The sequence below is a fragment of the Mustelus asterias genome, chromosome 10 (assembly GCF_964213995.1).
Source record: "Mustelus asterias chromosome 10, sMusAst1.hap1.1, whole genome shotgun sequence".
In the NCBI taxonomy this organism is placed as follows: Eukaryota; Metazoa; Chordata; class Chondrichthyes; order Carcharhiniformes; family Triakidae; genus Mustelus; species Mustelus asterias.
Genome location: NC_135810.1, coordinates 119,524,349 through 119,543,128, shown reverse-complemented (window position 1 = coordinate 119,543,128; position 18,780 = coordinate 119,524,349). Strand labels below are relative to the sequence as shown.

The following is an 18,780-nucleotide window of genomic DNA, read 5'->3' as shown; positions in this document are numbered from 1 at the left end:
TGCCCCTCATAATCTTGTAGACTTCTATCAGGTCGCCCTCAACCTCCGTCGTTCCAGTGAGAACAAACCAAGTTTCCCCAACCTCTCCTCATCTCAGCCGAGGTCAGATGCTGAAAGTCTCCAGCGTGGATTTTGAACCTTCCTGACTCGGAGGTGTGTGTTACCCACAGCTGCCACCATTAAATTGAAATCTCTTCCTGTGTGAAGAGATACAGACATGTGCCCGGGGGCCCATTTTCCTCAGAGTGTCACTGGAATGACACAAGTTTGGTTCTAATATGAAGTCCTATCTGCAGCCTATGGTCGCCTGGGGCTTTCCCTCACCGTTACCATATCTGCTAAAGTAGCTTCATCATCAATCAGAGCTCTTTTCACAATCCAAGATTTCTTTTTCAATTGTTGGCTCCGTCAATTCGTAAAAGAACTTGGAAGCTAACGAGCTGTCTGTTTTTGAACTTGTTTTTCTAGGTGTTGTGCCTTCTCTAACCTACCAGGTCTTCTTCATGAAGAAACTGTGGACACACACGGCTCCTGGAAAGGACCAGATGGCAGACTCCATTTTTCATTATTATCAGGTATAGTGGTGTCACTAAGAGCAAAGAACAGTGCAGCACAGGAATAGGCCCTTCGGCCCACCAAGCCTCCGCCAACACATGACGCCTTTCTCAAGTAAAAACCTTCTGCCTCTATATGGTCCATATCCCTGTCTATTCATGTATCTGACAAGATGCCTCTTAAGCGTTGCTATTGTATCTGCTTCTACCACTTTCTCTGGCAGCGCATTCCAGGCACTTACCACCATCTGTGTAAAAGAAACTTATTTATTAGTGTCACAAGTCAGCTTACATTAACACTGCAATGAAGTTACTGTGAAAATCCTCTAGTCGCCACACTCCAGCGCCTGTTCAGGTACACTGAGGGAGAATTTAGCCTGGCCAATGCACCTAACCAGCACGTCTTTCGGACTGTGGGAGGAAACCGGAGCACCCGGAGGAAACCCACACAGGCACAGAGAGAAAGTGCAAGCTCCACACAGATAGTGACCCAAGCCGGGAATCGAACCCGGGTCTCTGGCGCTGTGAGGCAGCAGTGCCGCCCAGCTCTCTGTGATAACTGGAAGCTGAGCCAATCGGGGGGGGGGGGGGGGTCGAGAAGGTACAGCAGTTGGAGTCTGGGAGGAGAGTTGTTCAGTCGCATCGTTGACTCAGTCTGAACGGTCTGTGTCAATTATTATTTATTTGTTGGCAATCAAGCCTTTGTTCCTTTTGAGCCGCATCGTTTTATTACGGGAATCGAGTGAAGAAAGCCCACCACTGCTGCATTATTACAGCCGAAAGGTCCCCGCGGTCTGAGATTTGTGTTTCTCTTGTTACAGGAGCTGCCAAAATACCTGCGCGGTTACCACAAGTGTTCCCGTGACGAGGTGCTGCAATTGGCTGCCCTCATTTACAGGGTGAAGTTCGAAGACGATAAGTCCCAGTTCCCAAACATTCCCAAGATGCTGAAGGAGCTGGTGCCGCACGACTTAATCCGACACATCTCGCCCGACGACTGGAAGCGGGTAGGACATATTTGGGAAAAATGAAATTTCCGTTTTGAGAATATGGGAGTCGCTCACTGCACAGGTGCCCGGTGAAGGTGGTGCTGATGGCCCCGTTCTGTTTGAGTGGCGTGCTGGGTGACTTTGGAGGATGTGTCAGAGTCAACTGGTGAGACCACATCTGGACGACTGTGAGCAGTTGTGGTCCCCTTATTTACGGAAAGATATTATTTCATTGGCAGTTCAGAGAAGGTTCACTGGGATGGTCCCCGGTATGGAGGGATTGTCTTATGAGGAAAGGTTAAATAAGTTGGGACTCTACTCATTGGAATTTAGAAGATTCGTAGAATCACTACAGTGCAGGATTAATTTGCTGTTAAAATATTAATGAGGCAAAGAACAGTACAGCACAGGAAACAGGCCCTTCGGCCCTCCAAGCCTGTGCCGCTCCTTGGTCCAACTAGACCAATCGTTTGTATCCCTCCATTCCCAGGCTGCTCATGTGACTATCCAGGTAAGTCTTAAACGATGTCAGCGTGCCTGCCTCCACCACCCTACTTGGCAGCGCATTCCAGGCCTCCACCACCCTCTGTGTAAAAAACATCCCTCTAATATCTGAGTTATACTTCGCTCCTCTCACCTTGAGCCCGTGACCCCTCGTGAACGTCACTTCTGATCTGGGAAAAAGCTTCCCACCGTTCACCCTATCTATCCCCTTCATAATCTTGTACACCTCTATTAGATCTCCCCTCATTCTCCGTCTTTCTAGGGAGAACAACCCCAGTTTACCCAATCTCTCCTCAGCTAAGACCCTCCATACCAGGCAACATCCTGGTAAACCTTCTCTGCACTCTCTCTAACGCCTCCACGTCCTTCTGGTAGTGCGGTGACCAGAACTGGACACAGTACTCCAAATGTGGCCTAACCAGCGTTCTATACAGCTGCATCATCAGACTCCAGCTTTTATACTCTATACCCCGTCCTATAAAGACAAGCATACCATATGCCTTCTTCACCACCTTCTCCACCTGTGTTGCCACCTTCAAGGATTTGTGGACTTGCACACCTAGGTCCCTCTGTGTTTCTATACTCCTGATGACTCTGCCATTTATTGTATAACTCCTCCCTACATTATTTCTTCCAAAATGCATCACTTCGCATTTATCCGGATTAAACTCCATCTGCCATCTCTCCGTCCAATTTTCCAGCCTATCTATATCCTGCTGTATTGCCCGACAATGCTCTTCGCTATCCGCAAGTCCAGCCATCTTCGTGTCATCCGCAAACTTGCTGATTACACCAGTTACACCTTCTTCCAAATCATTTATATATATATATATATCACAAATAGCAGAGGTCCCAGTACAGAGCCCTGCGGAACACCACTGGTCACAGACCTCCAGCCGGAAAAAGACCCTTCGACCACTACCCTCTGTCTCCTATGGCCAAGCCAGTTCTCCACCCATCTAGCCACTTCTCCTTGTATCCCATGAGCCTTAACCTTCTTAACCAACCTGCCATGTGGGACTTTGTCAAATGCCTTACTGAAATCCATATAGACGACATCCACGGCCCTTCCTTCATCAATCGTTTTTGTCACTTCCTCAAAAAACTCCACCAAATTTGTAAGGCACGACCTCCCTCTTACAAAACCATGCTGTCTGTCACTAATGAGATTGTTCCGTTCTAAATGCGCATACATCCTGTCTCTAAGAATCCTCTCCAACAACTTCCCTACCACGGACGTCAAGCTCACCGGCCTATAATTTCCAGGCAATAATACTTTCACAAGAATGTTACAGATTTGCCTCTGGCAGTGCAGCACTCCTTCAGTACTCCACAGGGAAGACTAGGCCGGATTTTCTGCTCCAGCCTCTGGAGTTGGACTTGAACCCACAAAGCCTTGAATCTGAACAAGAGTTGCTGGTCAGAAAGTTGTTTGTTTTGGTCCTGTGTTGCCGTGACTTGAACTTGCATTTAGGATTGGATCGCGTACTTGTCAACAGCCACTGCCTTTAAGACAAATGTTAAGGACTTGCGTTTAATCAAGGCAGTCGGCAGTGGAGAGCGTTATTGGATAGATGTGAGACTTGCTGAATCAAACAGGCCAAAGGGTCTCCTTTCCAAATCATCATGGGCTGCACGGTGGCACAGTGGTTAGCACTGCTGTCTCACAGCACCAGGGACCCGGGTTCGATTCCCAGCTTGGGTCACTGACTGTGTGGAGTTTGCACATTCTCCCCGTGTCTACGTGGGTTTCCTCTGGTGCTCTGGTTTACTCCCATAGTCCAAAGATGTGCAGGTTAGGTGGATTGGCCATGATAAATTGCCACTTAGTGTCAGGGGGATTAGCAGGGTAAATACATGGGGCTACAGAGATAGGGCCTGGGTGGGATTGTGGTTGGTGCAGACTCGATGGGCCAAATGGCCTCCTTCTGCACTGTACGGATTCTATGATTGTTGTGTAATATTCTATCCTGCTGTTCCCTTGAAGATCTGAGTGTAACGTTTCCAATTTTGTTCCTTGTTTTTAAAAAAAAGTCCATTGTGGCTTTTTACAACAAGCAGGCAGGAAAGTCGAGGGAAGAAGCGAAGTTATCCTTTCTGAAGATTATCTACAAATGGCCGACATTCGGATCAGCCTTTTTTGAGGTCAAGGTAAGAAACATTTCTCTCTCTCTCTGTATTTCTATCCCATTCCTGGAAAGGTCGGCACTTGCAAAATCTGACCACATAAAGAAGAAAAGATTTTGCAACTACCTTGCGCTGGAGAACTCTCCCAGCATTCACCTGTTGTATTCACACTCCAGATTATTTGTCTCCCAGTGATCTGAATGGATTTGCTCCATTGAAGCCTTTGGGCCTTCACTCAGGCTCGTCCATCGTGCCAGATGTGGTAAACAGCAGCATTCCCTCATCTTTGCTCTCCATTAAAAACTTACTGGTTCAAACAAAAAGGGCGGCATGGGCAAGTTGGGCCGAAGGGCCTGTTTCCATGCTCTAAACCTCTATAACTCTGAATGGAGGAATGTTTTTTGAAAGCCACACTGTCCCATTTACAGCAGAGAAAATTATAAACTGCACCTGTGTTTGCCACGGGTGCAAATGGCAAAGTGGGTGCAAAATCTCAGGAGAAGTCATAAGGGAGATTCTCACCATCAAGATCTTGCAATGCAATCTTCCCTGTTCCCTGCCTCACCATTGACGTAATGTGATTCGCACCCAGGAAGGTCAGGAACCGTTTTAAATATATTTCCATATCATTAGCGGGTTCCTCCACTGTATCACCCCTCCACATTCAGATTTCCAGTTTACAATAGATCTGGAGCGATGTGAACCAGGCAGAGAACACCCGCTGGGGGCACATGGGCAAGTACAATCCCCAGGATGGGGTGGGGGAGGGGGAGGAACATGCCTGGCACTGCCAGGGGGCAGTGGTGGAGGGAACTTCATCTAGGAAGGTCCATGGAAGTAGAGGGTTCCCCGTGACTGTAGGGGGTGGGGGTTCCCTGTGTCCATGGCGAGGAGGGGAGGGAATCCTGGGTCTTCATATTTCTTAGATTTGGGCGTCATTTAAAAATTGTGCCTTATCTCTGGAAGGCGGAAGTTTCCGGCACCTGCCAGCATTGTGGTGTAGGAACCTCCTCCAGCGGTTTTTCCTGAAGTGCTGGGAAGCACAGGGGGTGGAGGAGGGAGATTCCAGTGACCCACACACCCCTTTTCTCATCTGAGCCAGCACTGCTGAAAATAATGGAAAATTCGGCCCATAAAGTGTACTAGTGCATTAATCGCCTTTGTTTTATCTTCTCCTTGCTTTTTTCCCCTCATAAAGTGCCTGGCCTCCAATTGGCCGCTTCCCACTTTCTGAAATCAAGAGATTGTCAAAAGGGGAACTGAGTGAGTTCTGTGCCCCCTTTCCCAACACCCACCCCTCCCCCCCTGCTCCCCCACTCCCACCCATCATTGGAAGATCTGAGAGGCGGTCTTGAGAAAGACTACATAACAAAACTTGAGCTGCTGATGTATATTGAGATATCTGGATGTGCGTCTCAAGACTCAGTATTTTCTTGCACACCCTGCCCCCCATGCCCCCACCACCCCCCCAGACTTTCTGACTGCCGTTGTATTTCCCTCTTTTCTCAGCAAACTACGGAGCCAAATTACCCAGAGATCCTCCTAATCGTCATCAACAAACACGGAGTGAGTCTGATCGATCCAAAGACGAAGGTAACTCTCATCTTTTTTCTCTTCCCCCCTCTCTCACCATCTTTCTCTCATACCTGAGGACTGGGCTGGCAGTTGGAGTGTGTAACACTTGCGCAGAACAATACAAGGGCGGCGATGGCCTAGTGGTATTATCGCAGACTATTAATCCAGAAACTCAGCTAATATTCTGGGGACCCGGGTTCGAATCCTGCCACGGCAGATGGTGGAATTTGAATTCAATTTTAAAAATATATATATCTGGAATTAAGAATCTACTGATGGCCATGAAACCGATTGTCGGAAAATCCCATCAGGTTCACTAATGTCCTTTAGGGAAGGAAATCTGCCATCCTTAGCCAGTCTGACCTACATGTGACTCCAGAGCCACAGCAATGTGGTTAATTCTCAACTGCCCTTTGAACAGGGCAATTATGGATGGGTAATAAATTCTGGCCCAGCCAGCGACGCCAATGTCCCACAAATGAATAAAAAAAACAACCAACACAATTGCTGTATTCTCTTAGTGTTTTTCAAATTTTTCATTCCAAAAGAATTCCACCAAATTAAAAAGAGTGAATTAAATCCAATTCACAGTTTCCACAAGAGCGACAAACGAGATCCAGCTGACAGGCTGAGGCATTGTGTCCCATCTTGAATCATAGACTCCCTACAGTGCTGAAGGAGGCCATTCGGGCCATCAAGCCTGCACTGACAACATTCTCACCCAGGCCCCATCACCTTAACCCCACATATTTACCCTGCTAGTCCCCCGACACTAAGTGGCAATTGAGCATGGCCAATCAATGTAACCCACACATCGTTGGCCTGTGGGAGGAAACTGGAGCCCCCGGAGATGCTGATCTGATGCTTGATCTTAGCCAAAAGGCCGAGATGGTTTTGAAAAATTGCATCAGGTGACTGCTCGGTTAAACCTCATCAGCTACCCTGATCATAGAACCATAGAACCCCTACAGTGCAGAAAGAGGCCATTCGGCCCATCGAGTCTGCACCGACAACAATCCCACCCAGGCCCTATCCCCATATCCCTACATATTTTACCCGCTAATCCCTCTAATCTACGCATCCCGGGACACTAAGGGGCAACTTAGCTTGGTCAATCAACCTAACCCGCACATCTTTGGACTGTGGGAGGAAACCCACGCAGACACGGGGAGAATGTGCAAACTCCGCACAGACAGTGACCTGAGCTGGGAATCGAACCCGGGTCCCTGGAGCTGTGAAGCAGCAGTGCTAACCACTGTGCTACCGTGCTACCCTGATCATTGACTCTATCCTACCCTGAGAGACCAACCCACCTGCTCATCGGTCTCCCCTGCCAGGACATCGCAGGTGTCAGCACACCCCAAGTGCAATGGGCTAGTTTATTTCAATGGGATGTGAGCATTGTTGCCTATCCCTAAACGAGTGTCTCGCGAGGCCATTTAGCCCTGGTGGAGTCTCACCCTATGGGCGAGCATGGCGTTTTCAAGTTGTCATGATCATCATTGCTGGCTTTTAATTCCAGATTTATTAATTCAATGAATCCCACCAGTTGCCGTGGCGAGATTTGACCCTGTATCCCCAGAGCATTACCCTGGGCCTCAGGATTACTAGTCCAGTGACGGGGTGGCACAGTGGGTTAGCACTGCTGCCTCACAGTGCCAGGGACCCGGGTTCGATTCCCGGCTTGGGTCACTGTCTGTGTGGAGTCTGCACCTTCTCCCCGTGTCTGCGTGGGTTTCCTCCGGGTGCTCCGGTTTCCTCCCACAGTGCAAAGATGTGCGGGTTAGGTGCATTGGCCATGCTAAATTGACCCTTAGTGTCCCAGAATGTGTAGGTTAGAGGGATTATCAGAGTAAATATGTGGAGTTACAGGAATACGGCCTGGGTGGGATTGTGGTTGGTGCAGACTCGATGGGCTGAATGGCCTCCTCCTGCATTTGTAGGGATTCTATGATTTCTATGACCACTCTGCCACCCAGTGGTTTGATGAGGGAAGTTGTTGTGCAAAGCCTCCGTACAGATCAGCAACTAAACAATTGCAGCTTTCAAAGCAACAGGCAAAGATGAAGAATGTTGTTATACAATAGAATGGGAGTACAGAAACGTTAAGGTTAAAATTACACCTAGAAATTTAAAGAAACCCTAAAAGTGCATCATGTGCATTAATTGCCAATTTCCAGAGCCTGAAAAATCCATTTTTTTACCCCAGTGATAACTTCAATTTTTATAAACTCCAGCGGAACTTCGAGCTGCTGATATTAGAATCAGAGAATCCCTACAGTGCAGAAGGAGGCCATTTGGCCCATCGAGTCTGCACCAACCCCAATCCCACCCAGGCCCTATTCCCATAACCCCATGCATTTACCCTAGCTAGACCGCCTGACACTAAGGGGCAATTTAACACGGCCAATCCACCTAACCCTCACATATTGCAAATGCCATTAAAATGGGGCATTTGTTATGAGGTCATTTATATTTTTTACAGAATTGTTACTAGTATCTATCGAGCCATCTTAATGCTTGCAAATAATAAACAACTATTGACATCAGGAGTAGACCATGCAGCCCATCGAGCCTGTTCCGCCATTCCAAATGGTAATGGCTGCCGTCCGGCTTCACTTTTCTGCCCGTTGCCCCTGATCCCTGGATTCCCTGCGACACCAAACATCCGCCTATCTCTGCCTTATTTGTATTTGATGATGGAGTATCCACGTCCCTCTGGGGGAGTTCACAACCCGTTGGGTGGAGAAATATCTCCTCATCTCAGTCCTAAACAATCAGCCCCTTATTCTGAGTTCCCCAGCCACAAGGAACAACTTCCCGGTGTCAGCCCCGTCGAGCCCCTTCAGAATCTTCTCCGTTTTAATGAGATCACCTTTCATTCTTCTGAAGTCCTGGTAATATAGACTTGGTTTACCCAGCCCCTCGTCCCAGGGACTGATCGAGTAAACCATCGTTGTACCACCCCCGATGCAAGTAAATATAGAATAGAATCCTACAGTGCAGAAGGAGGCCATTCGGCCCATTGAGTCTGCACTGACTACATTTCCACCCAGGTCCTATCCCCATAACCCCATGCATTTACCATAGCTAGACCCCCTGACACTAAGTGGCAATTTAGCCAATACACCTAACCCGCACATCTTTGGACTGTGGGAGGAAATCCGAGCATCCGGAGGAAACCCACGCAGACATGGGGAGAATGTGCAAACTCCACACAGTCACCCAAGCCGGGAATCGAACCCGGCTCCTTGGAGCTGTGAGGCAGCAGTGCTAATCATTGTGCCACTGTGTTGCCCTATGGAGACTAGTCATATAGGGCATGATCTTCAAACTCTTCATGCCGGTGGAAACCTCTGGTCTTGCCGACAGCTGCTGTGGGATTTCTAGCGGTGTGGGACGGAATCGATGGGAAATCTCATTGACAGCAGCGACGCCAAAAGATTCCACCCACTGGCCAATGGCATTGCCACCTCCCACCACTGAGGGAATCACTGCGGGGAGTCCAGGGAGTTCCCTGCAGCGCTTCCTCATTAACAGTTCAGACCATTCTAGCATGTTCTTAACCAAAAGGTTGATGGGTGGCTTTTCATGAAAATATTTTTATAGTTTGGACAAAGAAGATTTTTCCATTTGCAGAGTGAAACCAAAACGAAGTGTAAATGTAAATTAATCACCAATAAACCCAATAAGGCAATCAGGAGAAGATCAAACTTGATACCACAGGGAGTGGTTAAAGTTAATACCATTGATGCATTTAAGGGAAAGCTCGAACACGAGCAGGATATAGAAGATCACAGACTGCCGACAGTGCAGAAAGAGGCCATTCAGCCCATTGAAACTGCTCTGACAGAGCATCTTGCCCAGGCCCACTCCCCCTGCATCCCCATAACCCCATGCATTTCCCCACTAATCCCCCCCTAACCTGCACATCTTTGGACATTTGGGGGCAATTTAGATGGCCAATCCACCTAACCTACACATCTTTGGACACCAAGTGGTAATTTAGCATGGCCAATCCCCCTAACCAGCACATCTTTGGACACTTGGGGGTAGTTTAGCATGGCCAATCCACCTAACCTACACATCTTTGGACTGTGGGAGGAAACCCATGCAGACACGGGGAGAATGTGCAAACTCCACACAGACAGTGACCCAAGCCGGGAATCGAACCTGGGTCCCTGGCACTGAGGCTGCGGTGATAACCACTGTGTCACCCTGTGCCGCCCATGATACTCCGTGCTGGGAAGGAACAGCCACCTATCCCATGTCAGGAAGATGAAGCTCGGAGTTGATATTCACACAACATTGTTGCTCTTTAATCTTCTCGATGATCAAGGTCACAGAGCGGAGCGGCGCTGATAAACTGACCCTTTGGGTTGTTACAATGTACCCTGTAGATAACGTACAGTCTGATTGTTCCTGTGAGGGGGAGAGTGTGGATTTAGAATGGTCTATCTCTCTTTGCCATTTTTATACAATGTATAAACACCCTCCCTCTCCTCTTTTCAAGGATATTCTTACCACCCACTCATTCACCAAGATTTCTAACTGGAGCAGTGGCAACACGTACTTCCATATTACCATCGGCAACCTGGTGAGAGGGAGCAAGCTCCTGTGTGAAACCTCTCTGGTAAGCTTAACCTGTAGAAACTTAACGACAAACCTGAGTCTGTCCAGAACTCTGCTGTCTGTATCCTAGTTCACAACTAACTCCACTCACCCATCACCTCGGTGACCACTCAATGATCGATACCGGCTCCCGATCTGACAGTGCCTCCATTTTAAAATTCTCATCCTTGTATTCGAATTCCAATCCACATCTAATTTTCTCCAATGTACTGCACATGTCTCTGTGATCTCCTCTAATTCTTGTTATAAATCTCTCCTGATTTTCTTTGCTTTTAGCTCTGACGAAGGGTCATCTAGACTCGAAATGTTGGCTCCATTCCATCCCCACCGATACTGTCAGACCTCACACAATCATAGAATCCCTACAGTACAGAAGGAGGCTATTTGGCCCATCGAGTCTGTAATGACCACAATCCCACCCAGGCCCTAACCCAAAACCCCATGCATTTACCCTGGCTAGTTCCCCTGATACTAAGGGGCAATTTAGCATGGCCAATCCACCTAACCTGCACATCTTTGGACTGTGGAAGGAAACCCACGCAGACATGGGGAGAATGTGCAAACTCCACACAGATAGTGACCCAAGCCGGGAATTGAACTAGGATCCCTGGTGCTGTGAGACAGCAGTGCTAACCACTCTGCCACCTGCTGAGATTTTCCAGCGTTTTCTGTTTTTGTTGTCCTCTAATTCTGGCCTCTTGTGTTCCCTGGTCTTCCTTCCTCAGATCATTGGTGATGGCCCCTTCAGCTGTGTCCAAACTAAACTCTGGAATCTCCTTCCTGAATCTCAACACCTCCCACTATCTCTCCTTTTCTCCCTCTCTCTCCTGTCTCTCTCTTTTTTTCTCTCTCTTTCTTTCTCTCTTTCTTTCTCTTTCTCTCTTTCTTTCTTTCTCTCTCTTTCTCTCTCTCTCTTTCTTTCTCTTTCTTTCTTTCTCTCTCTCTCTTTCTCTCTTTCTTTCTTTCTCTCTCTCTCTCTTTCTTTCTCTCTCTCTCTCTCTCTCTCTTTCTGTTTCTCTCTCTCTCTTTCTCTCCTTTCTCTCTCTCTCTCTCTTTCTTTCTCTCTCTCTCTCTTTCTGTTTCTCTCTCTCTCTCTTTCTTTCTCCTCTTTTTAAAACTCTTCGTATGTAGTTTGGTCTCGGATTTTCTTTGATAACCATTCCTGTGAAAAATCCTAAGGATGTCCAAAGGTGCTATGCAAATGCAAGTTGTTGGTTTGTGGCGGTAACTCGCAAAGGGTTTGGTCAGTGAAGTGCCAGGTTGACATTCCATCCAATTGGAGAGTTGAGTCAGCTGCTTTTTCAAAGGCCTATCGTGGTATTACTGAAATGTAAACCAGAACTGCAAGTTCTCAACTGCATTTCCTCCAGTTTCCCTGGTCTCTTGATTTGGATTATGAAGGTTTTCATTTGAAAAGTATCTTTACAGCAAACCACACAACAGCTGAAACCCATGAGCTTGTTTGAGCTCTTGTGATGCCGTAGGGTTCAGTCTTGGCAAAAGGTGACAACCCATCAAGACAACAAGACCTGATTGGACCAGGAGATTTATACAAGGAGGTGTTACTGGTCATCTGCAGGTGCACATTTTGAAGCATTGTGTCCACTTCCGAATCCAAACCTAACCTGCATTTGGAATACTGTGCCCAGTTCTGTTCGCCACACTACCAGAAGGACGTGGAGGCTTTAGAGAGAGTGCAGAGGAGGTTTACCAGGATGTTGCCTGGTATGGAAGGGCTTAGCTATGAGGAGAGATTGGGTAAACTGGGGTTGTTCTCACTGGAAAGACGGAGGATGAGGGGTGACCTAATAGAGGTGTATAAAATTATTAAAGGCATAGATAGGGTGAACGGTGGGAAGCTTTTTCCCAGGTCGGTGGTGACTTTCACGAGGGGTCATAGGTTCAAGGTGAAGGGGGGGAGGTTTAACACGGATATCAGAAGGACGTATTTTACACAGAGGGTGGTGGGGGCCTGGAATGCGCTGCCGGGCAAGGTGGTGGAGGCGGACACACTGGGAACATTTAAGACTTATCTAGATAGCCACATGAATGGAGGGATACAAAAGAATGGTCTAGTTTGGACCAGGGAGCGGCGTGGGCTTGGAGGGCCGAAGGGCCTGTTCCTGTGCTGTATTGTTCTTTGTTCTTTGAAGAGGCTGAAATGCAATGTAGCAGTGCTAAAGGATGTCAATAAGGATGTGTCTGTTCACTGAGCCATGAATGAGAAGGTTTTCATCATTTCTAGAGTCATAGAATCCTTACAGTGCAGAAGGAGGCCATTCGGCCCATCGAACATGCACCAACAACAATCCCACCTAGCTCCTATCCCTATAACCCCACGTATTTGCCCTGCTAATCCCCCTAACCTACACCTCTTGGGATAATAAGGGATAATTTTAGCATGGCCAATCAACCTAACCCGCACATCTTCAGACTCTGGGAGGAAATCGGAGCACCTGGGGAAACCCACACAGGCCCGAGGGAGAACATGCAAACTCCGCACAGACCCGAGGCCAGAATTGAACCCAGCTCCCTGGCACTGTGAGGCAGCAGTGCTAACCACTGTGCCACCGTGCCGCAGGAACAGGATGAAAATGTTTAACAGTTCCCTACATTAGATTTCAGCCTCCACTTGTCTGCCCATTCTACCAGCCTATGTCTTCTTTTGCGGTCAGAGAATTATAGAATCCCTACAGTGCAGAAGGAGGCCATTCAGCCCAATGAGCCTGCACCGACCACAATCCCACCCAGGCCCTATCCCCGTAACCAAATGTATTTACCCTAGCTAGTTCCCCTGACTCTGTGAGGGGCAATTTAGCATGGCCAATTAATCCAACCTGCACATCTTTGGACTGTGGGAGGAAACCGGAGCACCTGGAGGAAACCCACGCAGACACGGGGAGAATGTGCAGACTCCACACAGACAGTGACTCAAGCCGTGAATCGAACCCAGTTCCCTGGTGCTGTGAGGCAGCAGTGCTAACCACCGTGCCACCATGCCACCAATCACTGTCCTCCTAAGTTTTATATCATCTGCAGAGTTTGAAATTGTGTCCTCTGCACCCAAGTCTCGATCGATGGTTCCCAACCTTTTGTATGTCATTGCACACCTCGATAAAATGCATTGAGAGACACCCCCTACTTTGTCTGCCTTCATCCCTGACTGGGAACTTTGTTTTTAACCTCTCCCTGTCCTCTCTTCTGTTTTTTTTTAACCTCATTCTCTGCCCTCTCTCCTGTTTCTTTGACCCCTCCCTGTTTCTTTAACTGTTCCCTGTCTCTCTTTTCTCCTAGGGACTTTGCGCCCTTTTTTGAGTTTTCGCTTTTTGTGTGGGCGGGTGGGACCTTTGTCTTCCGATTCAAGTCCCGTCGGTCGCACGCACGGACCAGACCAACGTAAAAAATCTAAACCGCGCACGTGCGGCCCTATCCCAGCCAGCACCTGCGCGGGAGGCCCGAGATTCGTTGGGTCTTGGAGATGCCAACCACAGAGCTAAAGATGAAGCTAAAGAAAAAGAAAACAGATTATCTGGTCATTATCGCATTGCTGTTTGTGGAAGCTTACTGTGCACAAATTGGCTGCCCTATTCCCTACATCGCAACAGCGATTAAATATTTCACTGCCTGTAAAGGTGCCTTGGAAAGTTCTGAGCTTGGATGTACAAACTCTTTGTCCTTTCTTAAATTGGACATCGAGTCAGGAATCAGTGTTGAATCATCTCAAAGCAAAAGGCAGTTAGAGTCATAGAGGTTTACAGCATGGAAACAGGCCCTTCGGCCCAACTTGTCCATGCTGCCCTTTTTTTTAAAATCCCTAAACTAGTCCCAATTGCCCGCGTTTGGTCCATATCCCTCTATACCCATCTTACCCATGTAACTGTCTACACGCTTTTTAAAAGACAAAATTGTACCCGCCTCTACTACTACCTCTGGCAGCTTGTTCCAGACACTCACCACCCTCTGTGTGAAAAAATTACCCCTCTGGATACTTTTGTATCTCTCCCCTCTCACCTTAAACCTATGCCCTCTAGTTTTAGACTCCCCTACCTTTGGGAAAAGATATTGACTATCTAGCTGATCTATGCCCCTCATTATTTTATAGACCTCTATAAGATCACCCCTCAGCCGCCTACGCTCCAGAGAAAAAAGTCCCAGTCTATCCAGCCTCTCCTTATAACTCAATCCATCAAGTCCCGGTCGCATCCTAGTAAATCTTTTCTGCACTCTTTCTAGTTTAATAATATCCTTTCTATAATAGGGTGACCAGAACTGTACACAGTATTCCAAGTGTGGCTAATTAAGTTCTATAATTGCTCCGTCTTATCTTTCAATATTACAAAAGCTATGGGGGGGGGGGGGTGTGAAATGCTTGAGGTAATCAGGCTTGCATCATCAGAGCTGACTGCACCTTCGTAAATGATTAAATCCACCCCTCCCTTTTTAAATAAAAGCAAAATACTGCTGATGCTGGAATCTAAAACAAAAACAGAAAATGCTGGAAAATCACAACAGGTCTTCCTGTTTAGTTTAGTTTAGTTTTTTGTACCTATAATTTGGCTGGAAGAATATCTGTTCTAATTCACAAAGAGTACATGTATTACCCCAGTCCCACTGTAAGCTTGTTTGTTTGGTGGTGTTAACCGAGATCACTGCCTTTCAGAGACACAGAGTATCATTGCAAAACTCGGTCCCCACAATTTCTAAATCCTGAAATCCAGTTCCACCAAAAGGAAATTGGTGTATTGGAAATGCTAAATATTGTGGATACCGTAAGCTTTAAGCTAAAGTTTATTTATTAGTGTCACAATTAGGCTTACATTAACACTGCAATGAAGTTACTGTGAAAATCCCCTAGTCGCCACAGTCTGGCGCCTGTTCGGGTACACTGAGGGAGAATTTAGCATGGCCAATGCACCTAAGAGCATTCAAATGGTTATATGGATGATATTGGAATAGTGTAGATTAGGGGGGCTTTAGATTGGTTCCACTGGTCGGCGCAACATCGAGGGCCGAAGGGCCTATACTGCACTGTAATGTTCTATGTTCTAACCAGCACGTCTTTCGGACTGTGGGAGGAAGGAACTGAAAATACTTGAAGGAAATGAAAATACTTGAAGCAACTATAAGGAATGATGTTTTTTCTCTGGAAAACTGACCAAGCAACCAGATAGAAAACCAATGAAAGTGTTCGATGGGGTAGCTGTAGAGAAGGTGTTCCCACTCGTTGAGAGACCAAAGTGGTCATGAAATAATAAACCCAGTGGGGAATTCAAGAGAAACATCTTTACCCAGAGAGTGGTAAGAATGTGGAACCTGTTATCACAGGGTATGGTTGAGAGAAATCGCATGTTTCTGAAGGGGAAACACAGTAAGAAGTTTAACAACACCAGGTTAAAGTCCAACAGGTTTATTTGGTAGCAAAAGCCACACAAGCTTTCGAGGCTCTGAGCCCCTTCTTCAGGTGAGTGGGAATTCTGTTCACAAACAGAACTTATAAGACACAGACTCAATTTACATGAATAATGGTTGGAATGCGAATACTTACAACTAATCCAGTCTTTAAGAAACAAAACAATGGGAGTGGAGAGAGCATCAAGACAGGCTAAAAAGATGTGTATTGTCTCCAGACAAGACAGCCAGTGAAACTCTGCAGGTCCACGCAACTGTGGGAGTTACAAATAGTGTGACATAAATTCTGATTCTAGGATCGCATGATAAAGACTCAGGAGGAAAAAAGCAGAAATATTTATGTGAAATAGTGTGACATAAACCCAATATCCCGGTTGAGGCCGTCCTTGTGTGTGCGGAACCTGGCTATCAGTTTCTGCTCCGCGACTCTGCGCTGTCGTGTGTCGCGAAGGCCGCCTTGGAGAACGCTTACCCGAATATCAGAGGCCGAATGCCCGTGACCGCTGAAGTGCTCCCCAACAGGAAGAGAACAGTCTTGCCTGGTGATTGTCGAGCGGTGTTCATTCATCCGTTGTCGCAGCGTCTGCATAGTTTCCCCAATGTACCATGCCTCGGGACATCCTTTCTTGCAGCGTATCAGGTAGACAACGTTGGCCGAGTTGCAAGAGTATGTACCGTGTACCTGGTGGATGGTGTTCTCACGTGAGATGATGGCATCTGTGTCGATGATCCGGCACGTCTTGCAGAGGTTGCTGTGGCAGGGTTGTGTGGTGTCGTGGTCACTGTTCTCCTGAAGGCTGGGTAGTTTGCTGCGGACAATGGTCTGTTTGAGGTTGTGCGGTTGTTTGAAGGCAAGAAGTGGGGGTGTGGGGATGGCCTTGGCGAGATGTTCGTCTTCATCAATGACATGTTGAAGGCTCCGGAGGAGATGCCGTAGCTTCTCCGCTCCGGGGAAGTACTGGACAACGAAGGGTACTCTGTCCACTGTGTCCCGTGTTTGTCTTCTGAGGAGGTCGGTGCGGTTTTTCGCTGTGGCGCGTTGGAACTGTTGATCAATGAGTCTAGCGCCATATCCTGTTCTTATGAGGGCATCTTTCAGCGTCTGGAGGTGTCTGTTACGATCCTCCTCATCCGAGCAGATCCTGTGTATTCGGAGGGCTTGTCCGTAGGGGATGGCTTCTTTAACGTGTTTAGGGTGGAAGCTGGAGAAGTGGAGCATCGTGAGGTTATCCGTGGGCTTGCGGTACAGTGAGGTGCTGAGGTGACCGTCCTTAATGGAGATGCGCGTGTCCAAGAATGCAACCGATTCCGGAGAGTAGTCTATGGTGAGCCTGATGGTGGGATGGAACTTGTTGATGTCATCATAGAGTTGTTTCAGTGATTGTTCACCATGAGTCCAAAGGAAGAAAATGTCATCGATGTATCTAGTGTATAGCACCGGTTGAAGGTCCCGTGCGGTGAAGAAGTCTTGTTCGAACCTGTGCATGAAGATGTTGGCATATTGAGGTGCAAATTTGGTCCCCATGGCTGTTCCGTGTGTCTGGATGAAGAACTGGTTGTTGAAGGTGAAGATATTGTGGTCCAGGATGAAGCGGATGAGATGTAAAATTGCATCTGGAAACTGGCAGTTGTTGGCGCTGAGCACTGAGGCCGTTGCAGCAATGCCATCGTCATGGGGGATGCTGGTGTAGAGTGCTGAGACATCCATTGTGACGAGGAGCGCTCCTGGTTCAACTGCTCCATGTGTGCCGAGTTTCTGTAGGAAGTCCGTCGTGTCGCGACAAAAGCTGGGGGTTCTTTGTACAATGGGTTTCAGGATGCCCTCGACATAGCCGGAGAGGTTCTCGCACAGGGTCCCATTGCCCGATACGATGGGACGGCCGGGTGTGTTTGCCTTGTGTATCTTCGGGAGGCAGTAGAGATCTCCAACGCGGGGAGTACGTGGGATGAGAGCACGGAGGGTGTTCTGAAGGTCCGGATCAAAGGTCTTGATCAGAGTGTTGAGTTGACGGGTGTGTTCTTTGGTCGGATCTGCAGGTAACTGTCTGTAGTGTTCCTCGTTGTTGAGTTGTCGGTACACTTCTTTGCAGTAATCCGTTCTGTTCAGTATGACGATGGCCCCTCCTTTGTCTGCTGGTTTGATGACAATGTTGCGGTTGGTCTTGAGAGCGTGGATGGCGTTACGTTGTGCTTGGGTGATGTTCGGGGCTGTCTTGTGAGTGCGGCTGATGAATTTGGTGTTGACGCACCTCCTGACGGCTTGGGCATACATGTCAAGTCGAGGGCAGCGGCCTTCCGGAGGAGTCCAATTCGACTCTTTCCTCTTCGGATGCACTGCGGATCTCTCTGTCGGCTGTTCCAGTTCATTGGCTGTCTCATTGTGTTCGTTGTTGGCCTCTTGGGGTTTGTGGAAGAACTCCCTCAGCCTCATTCGCCTGATGAATTCCTCTGTGTCTGCTGCGAGACTGATGGGGTCTATTTTGGTGGTGGGGCAAAAATTAAGCCCTCGGCTGAGAACTTCGATTTCATCTGGTTGAAGTGTGTAGTCGGACAAGTTGACAATGGACTTCCCTGCAGTGGGACTGTTTCCTACTGTGGTACCGGGGGAGGCTTGGTTGCTGCTGGTGGTGATGCCGAGTTTCTCAAGTTTCCTGTTCTTGGTGTGCATGTAGATGGTGTAGTTCCTTTGTCTCGTCTGCTTGGCAGAGTTTCGCAGCTGGTCTGCGTCCTGAGCGCAAGTTGAGAATATGGATTCGATCTTGGTTTCCAGGCTGCGGCGTTTGCTGTAGAGTTGGTGTATGAGGTGGTTGAGGAGGGTGAGAGAGGTGCGACGGCAAAGTCTCTCAGCGTAGTCTGTGTTATAGGTTGACCTGAGTGGGTTCGTGATCTGTAGTCCTTTCGGTATCTTGTCTGCTTTCTTGCATCTTTGTAGAAACTTGATGTCTGTGTCGATATGCGCGATCTTCTTGGCGATCCTCTCCACTTGGAGC

At 47.9% G+C, this 18,780-nt stretch overlaps 1 protein-coding gene across 1 annotated transcript in view; it reads left to right on the top strand.

The window, feature by feature from the left end:
* Positions 1-18,780, top strand: part of myo7aa (myosin VIIAa) — a 135,423-nt gene that overhangs the window by 111,240 nt on the left and 5,403 nt on the right. Inside the window, exons 43-47 of the mRNA XM_078222562.1 lie at positions 469-575; positions 1,376-1,561; positions 4,082-4,198; positions 5,684-5,767; positions 10,263-10,382. Of these exons, the coding sequence (XP_078078688.1) occupies positions 469-575; positions 1,376-1,561; positions 4,082-4,198; positions 5,684-5,767; positions 10,263-10,382 (614 nt within the window). The remainder of the gene's footprint in view (positions 1-468; positions 576-1,375; positions 1,562-4,081; positions 4,199-5,683; positions 5,768-10,262; positions 10,383-18,780) is intronic.